This window comes from Ascaphus truei, chromosome 2, assembly GCF_040206685.1.
Source record: "Ascaphus truei isolate aAscTru1 chromosome 2, aAscTru1.hap1, whole genome shotgun sequence".
Classification (NCBI taxonomy): domain Eukaryota; kingdom Metazoa; phylum Chordata; class Amphibia; order Anura; family Ascaphidae; genus Ascaphus; species Ascaphus truei.
Window position 1 is genome coordinate 408822202 of NC_134484.1, and position 16307 is coordinate 408838508.

Below are 16307 nucleotides of genomic sequence, written 5' to 3' on the forward strand. Positions count from 1 at the left end.
CGAAAATACTAAAAACATCAAATTAAAATAAACCCGGTCATGAGCCTGCGCTTTGACAAAACATAAGCATAACAAGTTTTTTGTCAAATAACTAAAAAAGGAACTAAATTGCATACCCTACAACTTTTACATTTTATTGCAACGGTCCATACACCTAGATTTGCGGAAAACTATCTTTGTACAATGTGCATTTTCTATGGCTTCTAATCGCAGGATCTAAAGAATTGGGTTGCATCAACATTCGCAAACTTCAACAATGCTTAAGCAATTTTTTGAACGTCTGAAAATTAACATATATGGTTGATCCACAACATAATTAAAGAGTCATTACACTTTAAACGGTACCCTAGTTGCCTCTCATGGTAATAAATGAATGCTCCAATCTTAACAAGTGATTCTGCAGCTATCTGTGAAAAGGTGTGTGCTTGTGTTTACATGTAGCCCACACTGCCTGTGTTCTGAGGAGATATGATTTTCATTTAACACACAAAATGGAAAGCATACCTAAGCACGAGCTAGATTAATTTTCATTCAATAGACCACACTAAGAGCAAGCCTATTAGAACTGGAAGACCTACAGTATGTCTGAAACATATTGACAAAAGCAATGTGTTGCTACAAATTCAATCAATAAATCACTGAAAGGATGATTATTTCTACAAACTGAAGGTTGTTGTGGGTCACTTCTTTGAAGCAGAACAAAACTTGTTAATTTAATCTAACAGTCCTTGCAGTGAAACCAAACAAGAATTCAATCAGTGGCTGAAGATGGTGAACATTTCAGAAAATTGAAGGATCATTACATCAACGAGAAAAAGTTATTAAACAGACACATAAAAAAATATAGAGAACAAATCGTGTTCATGCCCTTTCCGTGATCTCTGATTTATCCTCTTAACTACAAGAGCGGCCCTGAAATACTTTACAGGCATTTCTGGCTATGGGGATATCATGATAATTTCTTGTACGTGCTGCAATTACCCATTATTGATAAATATAGTGTATTATCATCTTTCTTGATTACTTAAAGAATGAGTCCCATCTGAATCATTTATGCCCATTGATCTGGAAGATTTCATCTGCATTTGAATAAGAGAACATTTTCCTGAATAAAGTGGGTATATGTGGAAGAAAATAGCATACACAAGCCCCAACACTAAAGTATACCTCTAAAGTGAAAATTAAAGTCAACCAGTGTTAGCCAAAAACATATGATAACGTGTCTAAAAATAAATGAAAGTCTCTTAAGTGGTGCAATGTCCAAAAAAGAAGTCTCTTAATTTGGTCCAATGTCCTGCAGCCTAAAAAAAACTCTGTTTCTCTCAAAAAACCCTCTGTAGAAATGGTTGAGTGTCAGTTCTCTTGGGCGCGGCTAATGGATCCAGGTTGTATGCAGAAACAAGAAGAAAAACACATAGTGTAGTATGTTTTAAACATATAAGGCACAATTCTGTTGATGGGGTCTATGGCATTTACACTCGCATTCTAGCTATCTTGAGCTTTGTGCATATAACATGAATGGTGCGGAATAAACGGGCACTTCACCTTATCCTTGCTTCAGGTCTGTTTCTTCATAGAGAGAGATAGAAAACAGAAAAAAGCACATTGCGCAGTCTGTCTGTCCAATTGCGAAATATAACTTGCAGAAAGGGTACTCACATTTTCATTGTGATGATTCAAAGCGTACATGCAGAATTAGTAAGTAGGTAAGCAATAGCTAAAGGTGTCTAGAAATATGACTACCACTCTCCCTTGTGCTGGATGCCTAATGGATCTGACCCTCACTAGAGCACCCCCCAAGGAGATTAACGAAGCCAAAAAGGTATATATAAAAAAATAATCTTTTAATAAATATAGACAAAAAACAAAAAAGGAAAAATAGTGGGACTGGATGTCCTCACACGAGTGAACCAGTCCTGATCTTAGTGCTGTCGTTCAGGATCTTTGGAGGGGAGACAAAAATGGCCACTATCCCTGATGAAGTGACCCACTTAGAGTCACGAAACGCGTAGAGTGTTGTTTTTGCACTGTCAAGGACAGGAGTGGGCTCTGACACGACGGAGCTTCAATGGAGATGTCATCAGTCTAGGACCGGCAAGGGATAGCTACACACACACACACACACACACAGTCACAGAGCGCAGATGTGTGTGTGTAAGCTGCTGCAACCACCTGATTTTCTCCCCTCCAAAGATCCTGAACAACAGCACTAAGATCAGGACTGGTTTACTCCTGTGAGGACATCCAGTCCCACTATTTTTCCCTTTTTTTTTTTTTTTTTTAATATATTTATTAAATGATTATTTTTTTATATATACCTTTTTGGCTTCATTAATCTCCCTGGGGGGTGCTCTAGTGAGGATCACACCCATTAAGCATCCAGCGCAAGGGAGATTGGTAGTCATATTTCACATTGCCAGACACCTTTGGCTACTGCTTACCTTGAGGGCACTCCATTCAGGGAGAAAATGTCCATGCAACAAAAGCACACAGGAAAAAATCTGCATGTATGCTTTGAATAATCACAATGAAAATGTGAGTACCCTTTCTGCATGTTATATTTCGCAATTGGACAGACTGCACAATGTGCTTTTTTCTGTTTTCTATCTCCCTATATGAAGAAACAGACCTGAAGCAAGGATAAGGCGAAGTGCCCATTTATTCCGCACCATTCATGCTATATGCACAAAGCTCGAATGTGAGTGTAAATGCCATAGACCCCCATCAACAGAATTGTGCATGTGTTTTTCTTCTTGTTTCCGCATACAATCCGGATCCATTAGCTGCGCCCAAAAGAACCGATGCTCAGTCAAGTGGACATATGTTTCACTGACGAAAGAAAACACAGAGCGCACTGGGGAATCAGTATTCAAAGCTATAGTAGCGTAAAAAAGCTTCACACTTGCAAATGGGGTACCAGGAATGGATAAATAGCGACGATCTGGAGATTCTGAAGTTCTGGATTCAGGTTAAGTGCCCACTACAGGGCTCCGCACACTGAAGCAAATTCCTTGCTGTGTATCAGGATGGCGGCACTTCCTGGTCCGTAGATGCTGCCGGTATCCCTGTGCAGTTTATAGCTCCCGGGTCACATGGACTAACAGGAAGACACAAGGGCCGTTATTGCGGCTTCCTATTGGCCCGCAGGACTTTTAAACCTCCGTATTGTGAGCACAGCCAAGGCTCCCACCGGCAGCACTTACAGAGGTAATAATCTCGCGAAGCAAGGAGTCCCCCAAGATGAAATCAACGCGGTTCAGCTCCGAAGACCCACCTGCTTCAATCCTATTAAAAAATAACATACTGTCGCTTGGAGAGCTGCTAAAGGGGAAATTGCAACATTAAAAAAGCTGAAGGCTGCAGAAAAATTTGGGAACAGAGCGCTTGTAAGAATGAAATGGTTTTACTTTTATGGAAATTCCATTTTAAATGTTACTCTGACTACACACAAATAATAAACAATTGGCAATTTTCTTATGCTTCCATGGTTTTCTGTGCTGATTGCTTTTGAAACAACCATATTTTCTTGCCCCTATGGAGATATAAAAGTCAGAAGACCAGCATACAGTATTACCATTCCAAAACTCCTAAAGATGTGTATGCTCATTCAGTTTAGCTCCATCTATGCTATAATCAGACAATTTTAAGTCGCTTACACCAATAAGCAGTATTTAATGTTAATTATGTGGCAACCATGTGTCCAGTTCTTAACAAAATAGGCAATTAAAATACAGCAAGTTATTACACAATAAATGTACCAGACATTAAAAGATGGGGGTCAAAAGCAACGTACAATCTACAGTAGGTCAAAAGGATAGTGGCATCCATGTAAGATACTTCTGATCAGTATATGTATATACCAGTATATATTTAACTATGGAAATTCCCAGTAGCTGTCAATGGTGTGACTTTATCAATGCAACAAAACAAATCAAAACGAAATTACATACATATCTCAGGAGGTCATCTTAGTCCATCTTCCAGTTGATCTACTGTACCTGACCAGGCGTTTGTTTTTTACAGATCTTCCAACAAAGGCAAATTAACATGTACTGTATACATCATGCTTATTGTAAAGGTTTCTAACTAAATTATGCATTAAAACTAAATACATTGTAAATTAAATGTTGCTTTCATTTATTAAGAGATATATAGTTGTGAAAAAAAAAGTATGTTAACCCCAATGTGAATTACAGAAATTCCATACTTTTTCCATTATAACCATCTTGAATCAAAACTAGTCTTTTCTTAAATATCCAATAGGTTGTATATTAACCAATTCCATGTCTTTCGAAACAAAATAATGTATTTATTAGATAAACAAATATTAATTAAGAGTCAGGGTATGTGCAAAAGTAAGTGAATCTGTGGTTTTATCAGCTAAATTAAAGGGGATAATTAGTATCAGGTGTTTAAATAATTAGGTAGATCCTCAGGTGTTAGTTTGGGAGGCTCCACCCTATATAAAAAGCAGAAACTTTGAGAGTTCGGTTTTACCATACAGGTGTGTGGAAGCACATCGTGCCACAATCAAAATAAATCTCTGAGGACCTCATGAAAGCAGTTATTGATGCTCATCAAACTAGAAAGTGTAATAAAACAATCTCTATGGATTTGGGGCTCCACCAATTCACTGTCAGACAGACCGTCCACAATTAGAGAAAGTTCAAGCTCACCTAGGAGTGGTTGTCATACCAAAATATTTCCAAGAACAAAGCGGCAAATCATTCAGGAAGTCACAAAGAGCCAAAGAGTGGCATTCATGGATCTGCAGGCCACTCCTGCCTTGGCTAAAGTGAGTGTTTATGACTGAACTATCAGAAAAAGACTGAACAAGAATGGTGTACATGGAAGGATAGCCAGGAGGAAACCACTGCACTCGAAACTTTGCTGCCCTTCTGAAGTTCCCCAAAGAGCACAAAGATGATCCACAAGACGCCTGGAACAATGTTCTCTGGACAGACGTGTCAAAGGTAGAACTTTTGAGAAATGTTATATTTGCTGAAAACCAAACACTGCGTTTGAACAGAAGAACCTCACCCCAACTGTCAAGCATAGTGGTGGGAGTGTGATGGTTTGGAGCTGCTTTGCTGCCTCAGGATGCAAAAAGATGTTGACCGAGGTCACATAAGTCCCTTTTTAGTACGCACCCATGGTGCAACAATAATGAATAGTAGGGAGGATATAGTAATCCTTAGAGGAGCCTAACTGATGCCAATCACCCACAAAAGGCAGGGCTATATGGCGACAGGACGTCTAACCTGTTAAAATGAAAATAATAAATGTTTATTAGGATATCAATACGCCGAAACAAGTGAAAAGTATGTAAAAGTGAATTAAAACATAGAATAAAATATTCCCCAAGCTGGGAGGTGCTAGCGCGGTTAGTGATAGTGCTGGCTAGTAATGACAGAGTTTAATGCACAGCGAACCAAACGCTCTTGTCACACTCGAATGTAGCCCTTCATAAATCACTATAAAGTAGCTGGATGGTAAATGGTGTCATACAATAAAGTTGCAAAATGTATCTGTCAAGCATAGTGGTGGGAGTGTGATGGTTTGGAGCTGCTTTGCTGCCTCAGGACCCTGGATGGCTTGCCATCATTGACACAACCATGAATTCTGCATTGTATCAGAATATTCTAGAGGAGAATATCAGGCCATCCATCCGTTAGCTGAAGCTGAACCGAAAGTGGGTCGCACAGCAAGACAATGATTGTAAACACACAAGCAGATCTACAAAAGAATGGCTGTAGAAGAAGAAATTTCACATTTTAGAATGGCCTAGTCAAAGTCCGGACCTAATCCCAATCAAAATGAACTGTCCATGCAAGGAAGCCCTCAAATGTCACGGAGTTGAAGCAGTTCTGCAAGGAGGAATGCTCCAAAATTAATCAAAACCAAAGTGAGAGAATTACCAGCAGTTACAGGAAACGCTTAGATGAAGTAATTGCTGCTCAAAGGGGTGCACCATGTACTGAATCTAAAGGTTCACATAACTTTTTCACACATGGTTATTGAATGTTGAATCATTTGTGGATAAAAAAAAAGTTGAACAAGTATCATGTTTTTGTGTCATTTGTATATATCTTTATCTATTATTAGGACTTAGATTAAGATCTATTTACATTTTAGGTTTGAAATATGTGAAAATCCTAAGGGGTTCACAAACTTTATCCTTGCCCCAGTACAGATTATGTAGGAAGAATAACAACATTAGCAAATTGTAGTGTAATTTTTGTTCATCTGCAAGGTAACATGGTCTGAACTTGACCAACAAGGCACTATTATAGTGAATGTCAGAATGAACAATCTTTCAAGCAGTACAATCGGCACAAAGCTTGTCTAGCACACAGATCTTTGGACCAGAAACTAAGCTTTGTCAGTCCCCGGTTTTCACAAATAAGACAAAACTATCGGAGACATCCATTAGAGAATCAAACTACACTTTGAAACAGATTAAACTTAAATGTGTACATTTATCAAGACATCTTATTTCTGAAACAAATATAGCACAAAGACTTTTTTTAAGAAAGCATTTAAAGCACTCCCAAATGTCACTGCTCGCTGCAGATTATAACATCTTAAAGGAAGGAACATTGCAACCACTACTGGGATTACTTCTGAAAAAATACTGCTTTAGGATTTTATCAAATCAATTAATCTTCCCGAATAGAAGTTGGCTTCATTCCAGCAGGGTTTCAAAAACTGACAAAGTCTTACCACAATATTGCTGAAAACCTACCGTTTGTTAGAGAAACGTGTTACATGCTTACTAACAGGTCCACTTAAAGACAAGGCAGTTTCATTATTCTTCTATGCTTCTACTCAGTCCCATGCTATCCTGATCATGTCCGTTTAATGGCCAATCCCACTCGAAGGAGACATAGGAGATATAGAAAATTAAGAAAAAAGGAATATAATTTTCCTTCTTTGCAGTGAACAGCATAATTGTAATCTTATCAGACACTTATTTTACTCCAACCCATTGCAGGAACAGGCCCAGCGTCAGGTATGGTCATCTGTCGTGCTACATAGAGTCGTGTCATAAGAAGAATGGGATGTCACGGGAGGACCAGCTTATTACAACTTTTACACCTTTTAATGACCGGGATCATTGATTGAGCAAGCAGAGAGATAAAAATAAATTGTGTTTATTCACCTAATGAACGCACACAACTATGTTACACAAAAATACAGCAAAAAGACACACTTACTTTGGAAAACTGGGATAATAAAACTAATCTTTCCTAATTGCAAACACACAGCAAAATATACCACACCATTTCTCCAATGGGACTGAATCTCAGGTGAATCACACAAGATGGAACTGATGAAACTCTTAGATGGAACTCTTAGAACAGAAGAATCAGACCTGTGTCAGGGCTTTTCAAACCTCTGGTGTCCAGGTCCCAGAAAACCTGCAGCCCAATCAAAAAACCTTAGCAACCGCATAACGACTAATCTAAAACACTCATACAGGGTTTCCCACCCCAGAGCCTTTTCCCCGGGCAGGTGAAATAGCCCCCTCTGCCCCTTCGCGCCCCCCCCCCCCCCCCACGATGCGAGGCTCCACAGCAGCTGGCTGTTTAGCAAAGGGTGTTAGGTTGCCTTGTTTCATTCCAGGATATGGGTGCTCTATAATGACAGGGCCCATATGGCCTCACACCTAGGCATCTCTGAGCCCTTTCAAGTATGGCCCCTGGACAGACACACCGGAGCAGAGCCTAGTAACCATCTGTGCCTTCCAGAGTCTATAACTTAGAAGGCCCTCAGCTCATATACAGGTCAGCAATATCTATACATTTTAAACTATTCCCGTTTAATAAAAGATGTGGTGTCCTGTCTGCTGCATGCAAAAAGTTATGAGTTCCTATTCTGGTGTCATGCATGGAGTGAGTGTATATCCTCTACAAATCACTAGCCTCATTCCTGGCACACATTAGAAACATACTTTTAAACACTGCAAATCTGCTCAGCTTCATAACCTTAGCGTGAGCACCTGAACCCCTACTCTAGGCTCAGGATACCTGGGCATGTACAGTATGGGGGTACCTCTGCTATACTGGGGAGCCCCGTGCTATACTAAGGACTCTGTGTATACCTGCAGATATCTTTTAACCCCTTCATACCCATTTACCTTGTCTGGAAGATGCTGAGACTCTGGCAGTGAGTCGTAAGAGCGTTTTCAGGGTACAAGGTTGGCGGAGTAATGCGCTTAGCAGTATCAGAGGATATCACTCAATCTCCGTATACAACTTTTGGGGTATCCCATAAACCGGAACCCTGCTACATAGACACATTCTGCAAAGACTTTCTCCGCCAAACCCACCCTGAAACTTACAGCCTAGAAATCTACCGATCCCAGCATCCCCGGAGAGGAAATAAAATCACATCATTCTTTAATATCGCAAAATCAGTATACAGTTGCAGTATTACATTTTTGACATCTGGGTCCCAGAGCTGACACTCTAAGACCCTAACACACGGGTCAGGGTTAACCAAGTGGGCCTGAACTTTATTATAAGCCCAGTTAACCCCTTCCCCGCCACATGGGACAAGGGCCATGTGATTGCAATTTCCTTTATCATTCCCAGGAGAACACAGTGGCTAATGTGTGGCTAATGGTGGCATGATTACTTCAGAAAGAAAATTTAATAACTATGGGGCCGACATTATACCTGTGTTAGAGAAGTTTCTCCAAACGTCTCATCAAGAAGATTGTAAAATGTACATATATTTATAGAAAAAGAGGTAAATGACTTAGATTTAACCCAATTAACATAACAATACCATAAGTTTACTTTGATTCTAAACGGGTTATTAATTAAACTGAGGCTAGGGTATTATCACATGTTCAATTGGAGTTGCAGTGCGATAGTGCCCCACAGATTAATGAATAACTCTAAATGAAACCACAATCTTCAAAAAAAAATGGGAAGCGCAGGTATCGAAAAAGAAAAGGAAACATTGGTGCAATACTGTATCTTCAATGGGAATGTGACGAAACTGTTGGCGAAACGAGTTGAGTCGATTCCTGGAGACGTTCTGTGAAGAGAGAAAGACACGCAGATCTGACCTAGGATACAGTATCCAGATCTCATCAATCGGAAGTGACAACGACGCTTAATGAGGAAAGCCGAGGCTCGCTTAGGTGGTGGTGAGATCGTTGAGACTCAGTCTCTCCCCATCTACTCTTCTCAGAATTTTGTATTAAATTGCTGCTTTATTTCTTTAAGAGTGAGTGCACACACTTTTGCTCCGTTTTATTAAAAATTACCTAATATTTTTTGATTACAGTATCTGCACTATTGTACCCTTCTTTCTTTCCCTCTTAGATAACCTGAACCACTATAAGAAAAACGTTTAACCTGTTCTTTGCCACGATGGATACATGCATGTTTAAATATTAGAAAATGTGAGTGCAATTCCTAAATGAGATCATTCACCACATTCCCATTGGAGATACAGAACTGCACCCTTGTGTCCTTATCTTTTTTTCCCTCGGTACCTGCACTGCCCAATTTTTTTTTTACATTTCGACATACTGTATGGAAGAATTTGGGAACAAAGTCTGAAAAAGGGTTTACAGCTTTCTCGTTTGCATCACTCATTTCACAATTGTTGATCCCATTGTAATAATTTATATTAACCTATTAATAATCACTTACATCACGATTTAATTTAGGAGCGCCTTTACCACCACATTGTTTTGTATTACTACACACTATCAGCCAAAGCCAATGGGTAATTTCAGCCGAAAACGTCCCAATCGGCCACTTCAGCTGATACAAAATAAGCAGTGACTTCTGAAAAGCTTTACTATGAATGTATGGTATACAATAATATTCATTTTCTTTGTGAAAATAAATCACACATGACAAAAGCAATATGTATTCACCAGTATTGCATACAGTAGGGCCCCGCTTCTCGGCGATCCGCCAATACGGTGGTACCGAGAAGGGGGCCGCCATGTCTGCACATGCGCAGAACGGGGTTGCTGAGGTTGCGCATGCGCAGAACGGAGTTTGCGCATGCGCAGAACGGAGTTTGCGCATGCGCAGAACGGAGTTTGCGCATGCGCAGAACGGAGTTTGCGCATGCGCAGAACGGAGCTCGCGCATGTACAGAAGGGGGGAACCGCAGATCTGCGCATGTGCAGACCTGCAGGAGACGCCGAAAATCACTGGTTCCGCTTTCCGGCGATTTTCGCTTCGCGGCGGGGCCATAGAACAGAACCCGCCGTATTAGTGGGGCCCTACTGCATATTCAATTCATCTTCTTAGCTGTGTGTTTAGGTTTTTCAAAGCTGCTTACCATGGAAATATGCATCAATTAAGAGTCATTTGTGACATTTTTTTTAAGAAGAGAGCTGTTCCTATTTAGGGCCCTTTTTCAAAATGTAGAGAAATGATTTCTCTAAAATCTTTTGACTGCTTTTTACAGATATTCCACTAAAGGTAATTTAACATGTGCATATCAAGTTCATTGTGAAGGTTTCCTACTAAGCCATGTTAAGCGACTAAATATATTTGATGAAATAAAACATTTCATTTTTCTCACAGATACTGAATAGGATACAGCTTTAGTCTCTGTAAACTTTTTAAATAACACTAAATGAAAGAATTGTAACATTACAGGTGAAAATCTATCCTAGAAATTCTGTTTCAGTTACAGGTAGGGTGGATAAATCAATTTTGTGGGTTCTTTTTTTTTTTTTTTTTTTTTTTTTTTTTTTTTTTAACCAAAACTATTAGTTAAATCAACATGGACATGTTAATGTAATTGTCAAAAGCAAGTATGGGGTAGCCCAAATCGACAATTTATTTAAATACTTAATTTTCATCAGAATTTATTATTTGTTCACAAATTCAATGTAACAGCATGACCATGTGGTTTCCCAGACATATTTTCCTTTATACCTTATTGATAACTTTTAGTTATCATGCATAGAGATCATCCAAGAAAGCTATAAAAGAATGACAGTTCTACAAGATATTCACATAAGACATTCATATGAAACCTACCAGGTTAAAACTAAACAATGGTCTTCTGAATTACTGTAAAATATTGGGCTTTTTTTTATTTTATTAGTGCAGAATAATGCAAAACATCAGCACTAGGGACAGAAGACAGAGTAAGTACAGCAGAACAGCTTACCAAAACTTAATTTACAATAGGGAAATAAAATAAATACATACTAGCTGTACCTGGCATAACATACGCCAATCTAGGAGATCGGAAAGGTTATTAAACATTACTCTTTTTTTTCACCCATCCCTGTAATGCCTTGCGGTCTCTTGTCCCCTCTTCCCCACCATGAGCTGAGTCCATACTGCCGGGGCGTGCTACGCCGTGCACGCGCACAGCAGTTATAGATAGCTGAGGTCAGCCAGCCCTTCTATACAAGGGCCGCGCGCGCGCACGGCAGGGAGCGGGGAGCAGACAGACAGCGGCGAAGACGGTGGGAGGGATGATTTTGCGCCACTACCGGTGCTCAAATGTATGTATGTGTGTGTATGTATGTGTGGATGTGTGTTTGTATAGATGTGTGTGACTGTGTGTATGTGTCAATGAGTGCACAAATAAAACATTTTTTATTTATTCAACTTCTTTTTTTGTTTAAAAAATCTTATTTACACAATTATGTCACTCACACAATCTATACACATACATATATACACACACACACACACACACACACACACGTAGTACCTGTCGCTCCTGGCAGTATACAAACAAAAAGCATGCAGCACGTGCACGTGCGTTCGCACATGCACGTGTGTGCGCACGGCCGCAACCAGTATAGAACGGCCCTACGACCGTGCGGAGGCGTCCGCGTGCAGCGCCATCACATTGCCTTAAGGCAGCGGTGAGCAAACTCGCGGGCGCAAGATTTGCATGGGGGGCGTGGCGGTTACAGAGACCCCGCGCCCTTACCCAAGGCATTTAAATTAAATGCCGGGGAGGCGTGAGGCCCCTGTAACGTTCCATACATGCTGTCGGCCAGGTCTTCGCGACGCGTCGTCAAATGAAATGTGTCGCCATGACAACGTGCGTCAAATTACACTACGGGGTCACGTGACGTCACATGACCCGCGACTTCATTTGACACCGTGTTCTAACCAAGGGGGGCGCGAATGCTGGGGCTCCGAGGCAGGGGGCGCAAGCCAAAACCTCTGCACACCCCTGCCTTAAGGCATTGATCTCGCCCATAGACAGCGACAGGAGGGGGTGCGCGTTGCGGAAGGAATAAGTTGAAACTGATTTCTCGGCACGACGGGCAATGAGGGCGAACCAGCTCCATGATGTCATAGGCACGCCCCCCGACGGCGCGCCTACCATGTCCGAAACACGCACCCACTTCACACAAGTGACGTCACGAGTATATTGCTGCAGTGCCTTAGCCCTCACCGCCCTGCCTGATCGCAATTACCATTATCATTGCAACACCTCCTGTCATCCACCACTCTCTGTAACCGCTATCAGGTCATTGCGCACAGAGATTCCACCCCCGAGTGACATACTAGGGCTTAAGACTCCTATTCAGGTCATCACTAATACAAAGCAGCAGTATCAAGATAGCAGGCAGGTTAGTAGTGCATTAGGGATACACACTTACTATATGCAAAAAGCAACACAGGAAGATACAAGTATCCATACGTGTCAGAATTGTTAGAAATTGCTTCATTTTGCTATACATCAACTCGCTGCAAATACACAACGGGTTAACATGTCAAAGATATTTATAATAGGGAGGAGATCAAACTTAGCACTGTGCAGAATCACCATATTCTTAAGAGACAGACCTCATGCATATAAGTGGCAATCATTGAATACACCCTGCAGCAATCCCTCCCCCCCTCCCTCCATCAATTTAACAGCTTCATTCCCTGACTATCAGCAAAGGTGCCACTTAAAACCAAACAGTATAGGTATAGACCATTACACCTAAGAAGGGATCTTTATCTATCCCATCCTACTACTAGGGAAGCCCCACCAGCCGACATACTGTTTCAACTCTAGAAACAATATACTTTAATATTGACCAGTATATCTGCTACAACTGAGGCTAGATCACAAGAGAATTATACCAGATACACAGTACACTTGGGCTGCACTTATAGTGCCGGCGACAGCGGTGTCGTGTCAAAACAAATGCATGGCCGCCGTCGCGTGCACTTAAAGTAAGCGCGACGTGACGGCTGGTCGCTGGAAGTCATCTCAATTTGATTTTTCCAGCAACCGCACCCTGACGTCGCCGGCACTATAAGCGTAGCCTTAGGAGTCTGTACTTAGGCTGAACATTGATGCTATAAATTAATTAAAGCCCCCCAGACTATAATATACTAGTGTGTATATATTTTTGATATACAATTGCTCCATATCTGGTATTGAACATAAGGAATGTACAACCTTTATAAGCCACTGTATATTAGAGCACATTTGTTTGTTTTGTATCCCGCCATTTTATTTTAACTATGCAAAATAAAATCTAAGTTTTATTTACCAATAATATCTCTTTACTTTGGTAGTAGTGCACTGTAGAGGGAGAGGGGGATTGGCCCGGTATTAAAGGGGTTGCCCCCTATATGGCCACCCCCTGACCTCACCAGGGAGGCGAGGGGTTAACTGGACTGCGGTCCAGGAATGTGGTTTTCACCTTGCTGCAACATCCAAATGTGAATTCCCCTGTCATAATGTATTGTCACCATTTCAGTGTCTGCACCACACACACACTGGGATCCGTTCGGGAGGAGAAGGGTTAATAGTTAGGAAATGATTATAGCCCTTTGTTCCATGTTCCCGCCTTTTCAGGCTCCATTTTGCAGTTTCCCATAGGTCGCCATTGCAGCTCCATTGAAACCTATGGCGAAACCGGCGGTTTGGGCCCATTTCCATCGAAGACCAGCAGGTGGCGTCCGAGAGGAGGAGCAGTGGTTTCCCATTGTAAGTCAATGGAGTCATTGACTTCAATGGGGATTCCTCGACGCCGATCTCCAGGAACGGGTTGGCAGCCATCCAAACCGCAAACCGCAGAAGCGGATACAATGTCTGAAAAAGAGCTTTTATCACATTAGTTCAAGGTCAACTACAATTGGCGTGGGAACCCTAGGTTCTAGGGAACCCAGAAATAAAATTATTTTTGCCCCTAGAACCTAGGAACCCCCACACTCGACCACCACCGGGTCCGAAGATTAAGGACCCCCGTAAAGGGTCGCGCTCGCCAAGGGGGTCGCGCCATTGGTGGAGGGAAGAGCAGTGCGAGAAAACGGCTAAGTCCGAAAGAGTCAAATGTGTAAGCCCATATCTCCGGTTCTGGGAGGACCAGAGGGCTGGGATTTGGGTCGCATGTAGTCACTGTTCCGGCATGACCGCATGGCCATTTCCAGCCCTCTCCGACTAACCAGACGGAGTATGGGCAACTGTAAAGAATTGTGCTTTTCCCCTTAGACTTCAATGGCGGCGTTACTCCATTGAAAGACTATGGCGGAGGAGCCCTATAGACTTCAATGGCGGAGTTGCTCCATTGGAAGCCTATAGCGGCAGAGCCCGTTGATTTCAATGGGAAAGAGTGAAAAGCAGAGATTCATTTTTTGAGCGGAGAATCCTGTGTTAAAGTAATAAGAGTTTTAAACTGTATTGGTGTATTTCCGGTATGGAAGGTCGCAGCAAGCTGAAACTTGGCCACCATGGAGAGTCACCTTCGGCATGAGGGACTCACAAGTTTCAACCCGCTCGGCCCAACAGAACGGATTATTTTAATATGTCTTGATATTAAAAACTAGATTGTATTTTGAAGCGGAGATAAAAGCCTGCGAAGATTTCTGAATCTGTGGAATGTAAATGCTCAGGGGGGCGACCTATTGTTTACAACAGACCCCCTGATCAAAGGCTCAGCCACCCTAGCTGTATACATTAGGGCGGAGAAATGCAGGGCTTGAGTGGTCGGTAAGTGCTATAATTCACACCTACAGACAAAGAGTTTCCAGACCAGATCCAGGTCTGGTAGACATTTCGGCGCCCTGACTTTTGTGTGGGGCTAAAGAAATGAGACCCCCAGGGCCAGAAGTACGCATGTGCCAACTAGCTGGGGGCATGGGTTATCAATTTCCCCACGTTAGAGATTGGGTGCAGGTAATTGTTCTCCAATGGCCTGCACTCAATGATAGGTATAGGACTGGAATTGCATATAAACTGGTGTCAGCCCTATACCCTTTGTCTTCATTTTACTAACTACTTGATGCCTGATTGCTGTTGAATTGCTAATCCTGTTTTCCTGATTACTTCTTCATTCCAATCCCTAAGTAAGTGTATTTCTTGTCTGTTATTTGTACTATCCTGTGTGTTCACCTTCTTTAAGGAATAAATTCTCTTTATTATATCTAAGTCGTGTTCAGTTCAACCCAGTTATTTGGTGTATATTATATCCTATCACAAGTTACCGTGACATGCACCATGAAGGGATTTCTTTTCTCCAAGTACATATATGTACTTTTTTTGTGGTTATTCTGGCAACTTCCCAGATAGCACACACTTTTGCATACAGCATTTTTTTCAAGTTTGAGCGAGGTTCCCCTATATCTGTTTATGGTCCCATCGAATATGAAAACTACTCAAACAATGTTGACATGCAAGTTGGACTGGGTATGCTTTTGGGGTGGAGTTGCATTGGTGATGGTGATAAAAACTATGTATGAATGTCTTTATTTATATAGCGCCATTAATGTACACAGCACTTCACAGTAGTAAAACACGTGACAAATCATATAAATAACAAATAATACAAATAACAGATCATGGGAATAAGTGCTTCAGGCATAAAGTAACATTTAGGAAGAGGAGTCCCTGCTCTGAAGAGCTAACAATCTAATTGGTAAGTAGTAGGAACGTACAGAGACAGTAGGAAGGTTCTCTGGTAAGTGCGTCTGCAGGGGGCCAAGCTTTATGTATCATGTGTATAGTATTAGCCATTGTGCTACTACTCACATGCTTCTTTAAGCAAGTGTGTCTTAAGTTGGGTCTTAAAGGTGGATAGAGAGGGTGCTAGTCGGGTATTGAGGGGAAGGGCATTCCAGAGGTACGGGGAAGTCAGTGAGAAAGGTTTAAGGCAGGAGAGGGCTTTAGATACAAAGGGGGTAGAGAGAAGACATTCTTGAGAACGCAAGAGTCGGGATGGTGCATAGCCATAAACTATGAAGACGTTTCCTAAAATGGGACCAAAAATGTGGGAATTGTTTATCATACTGCCTAATATCACTTAAATATCAGACAGTAGTCAAACATGAAGTCTACAGCTGTCCTCA

At 41.4% G+C, this 16307-nt stretch overlaps 1 protein-coding gene across 5 annotated transcripts in view; it reads right to left on the minus strand.

Moving 5' to 3' along the window:
* LOC142487692 (uncharacterized) overlaps positions 1–16307 on the minus strand; it is a 392751-nt gene that overhangs the window by 268103 nt on the left and 108341 nt on the right. The window contains exon 9 of one of the 5 annotated variants that reach the window (XM_075587412.1): positions 8878–9048. The exons of the other annotated variants lie outside the window; for them this stretch is intronic. Within the exon in view, the coding sequence (XP_075443527.1) occupies positions 8893–9048 (156 nt within the window). The 3' untranslated portion in view covers positions 8878–8892. Of the gene's footprint in view, positions 1–8877; positions 9049–16307 lie in introns of those variants that run through there. 5 annotated transcript variants of the gene reach the window in all.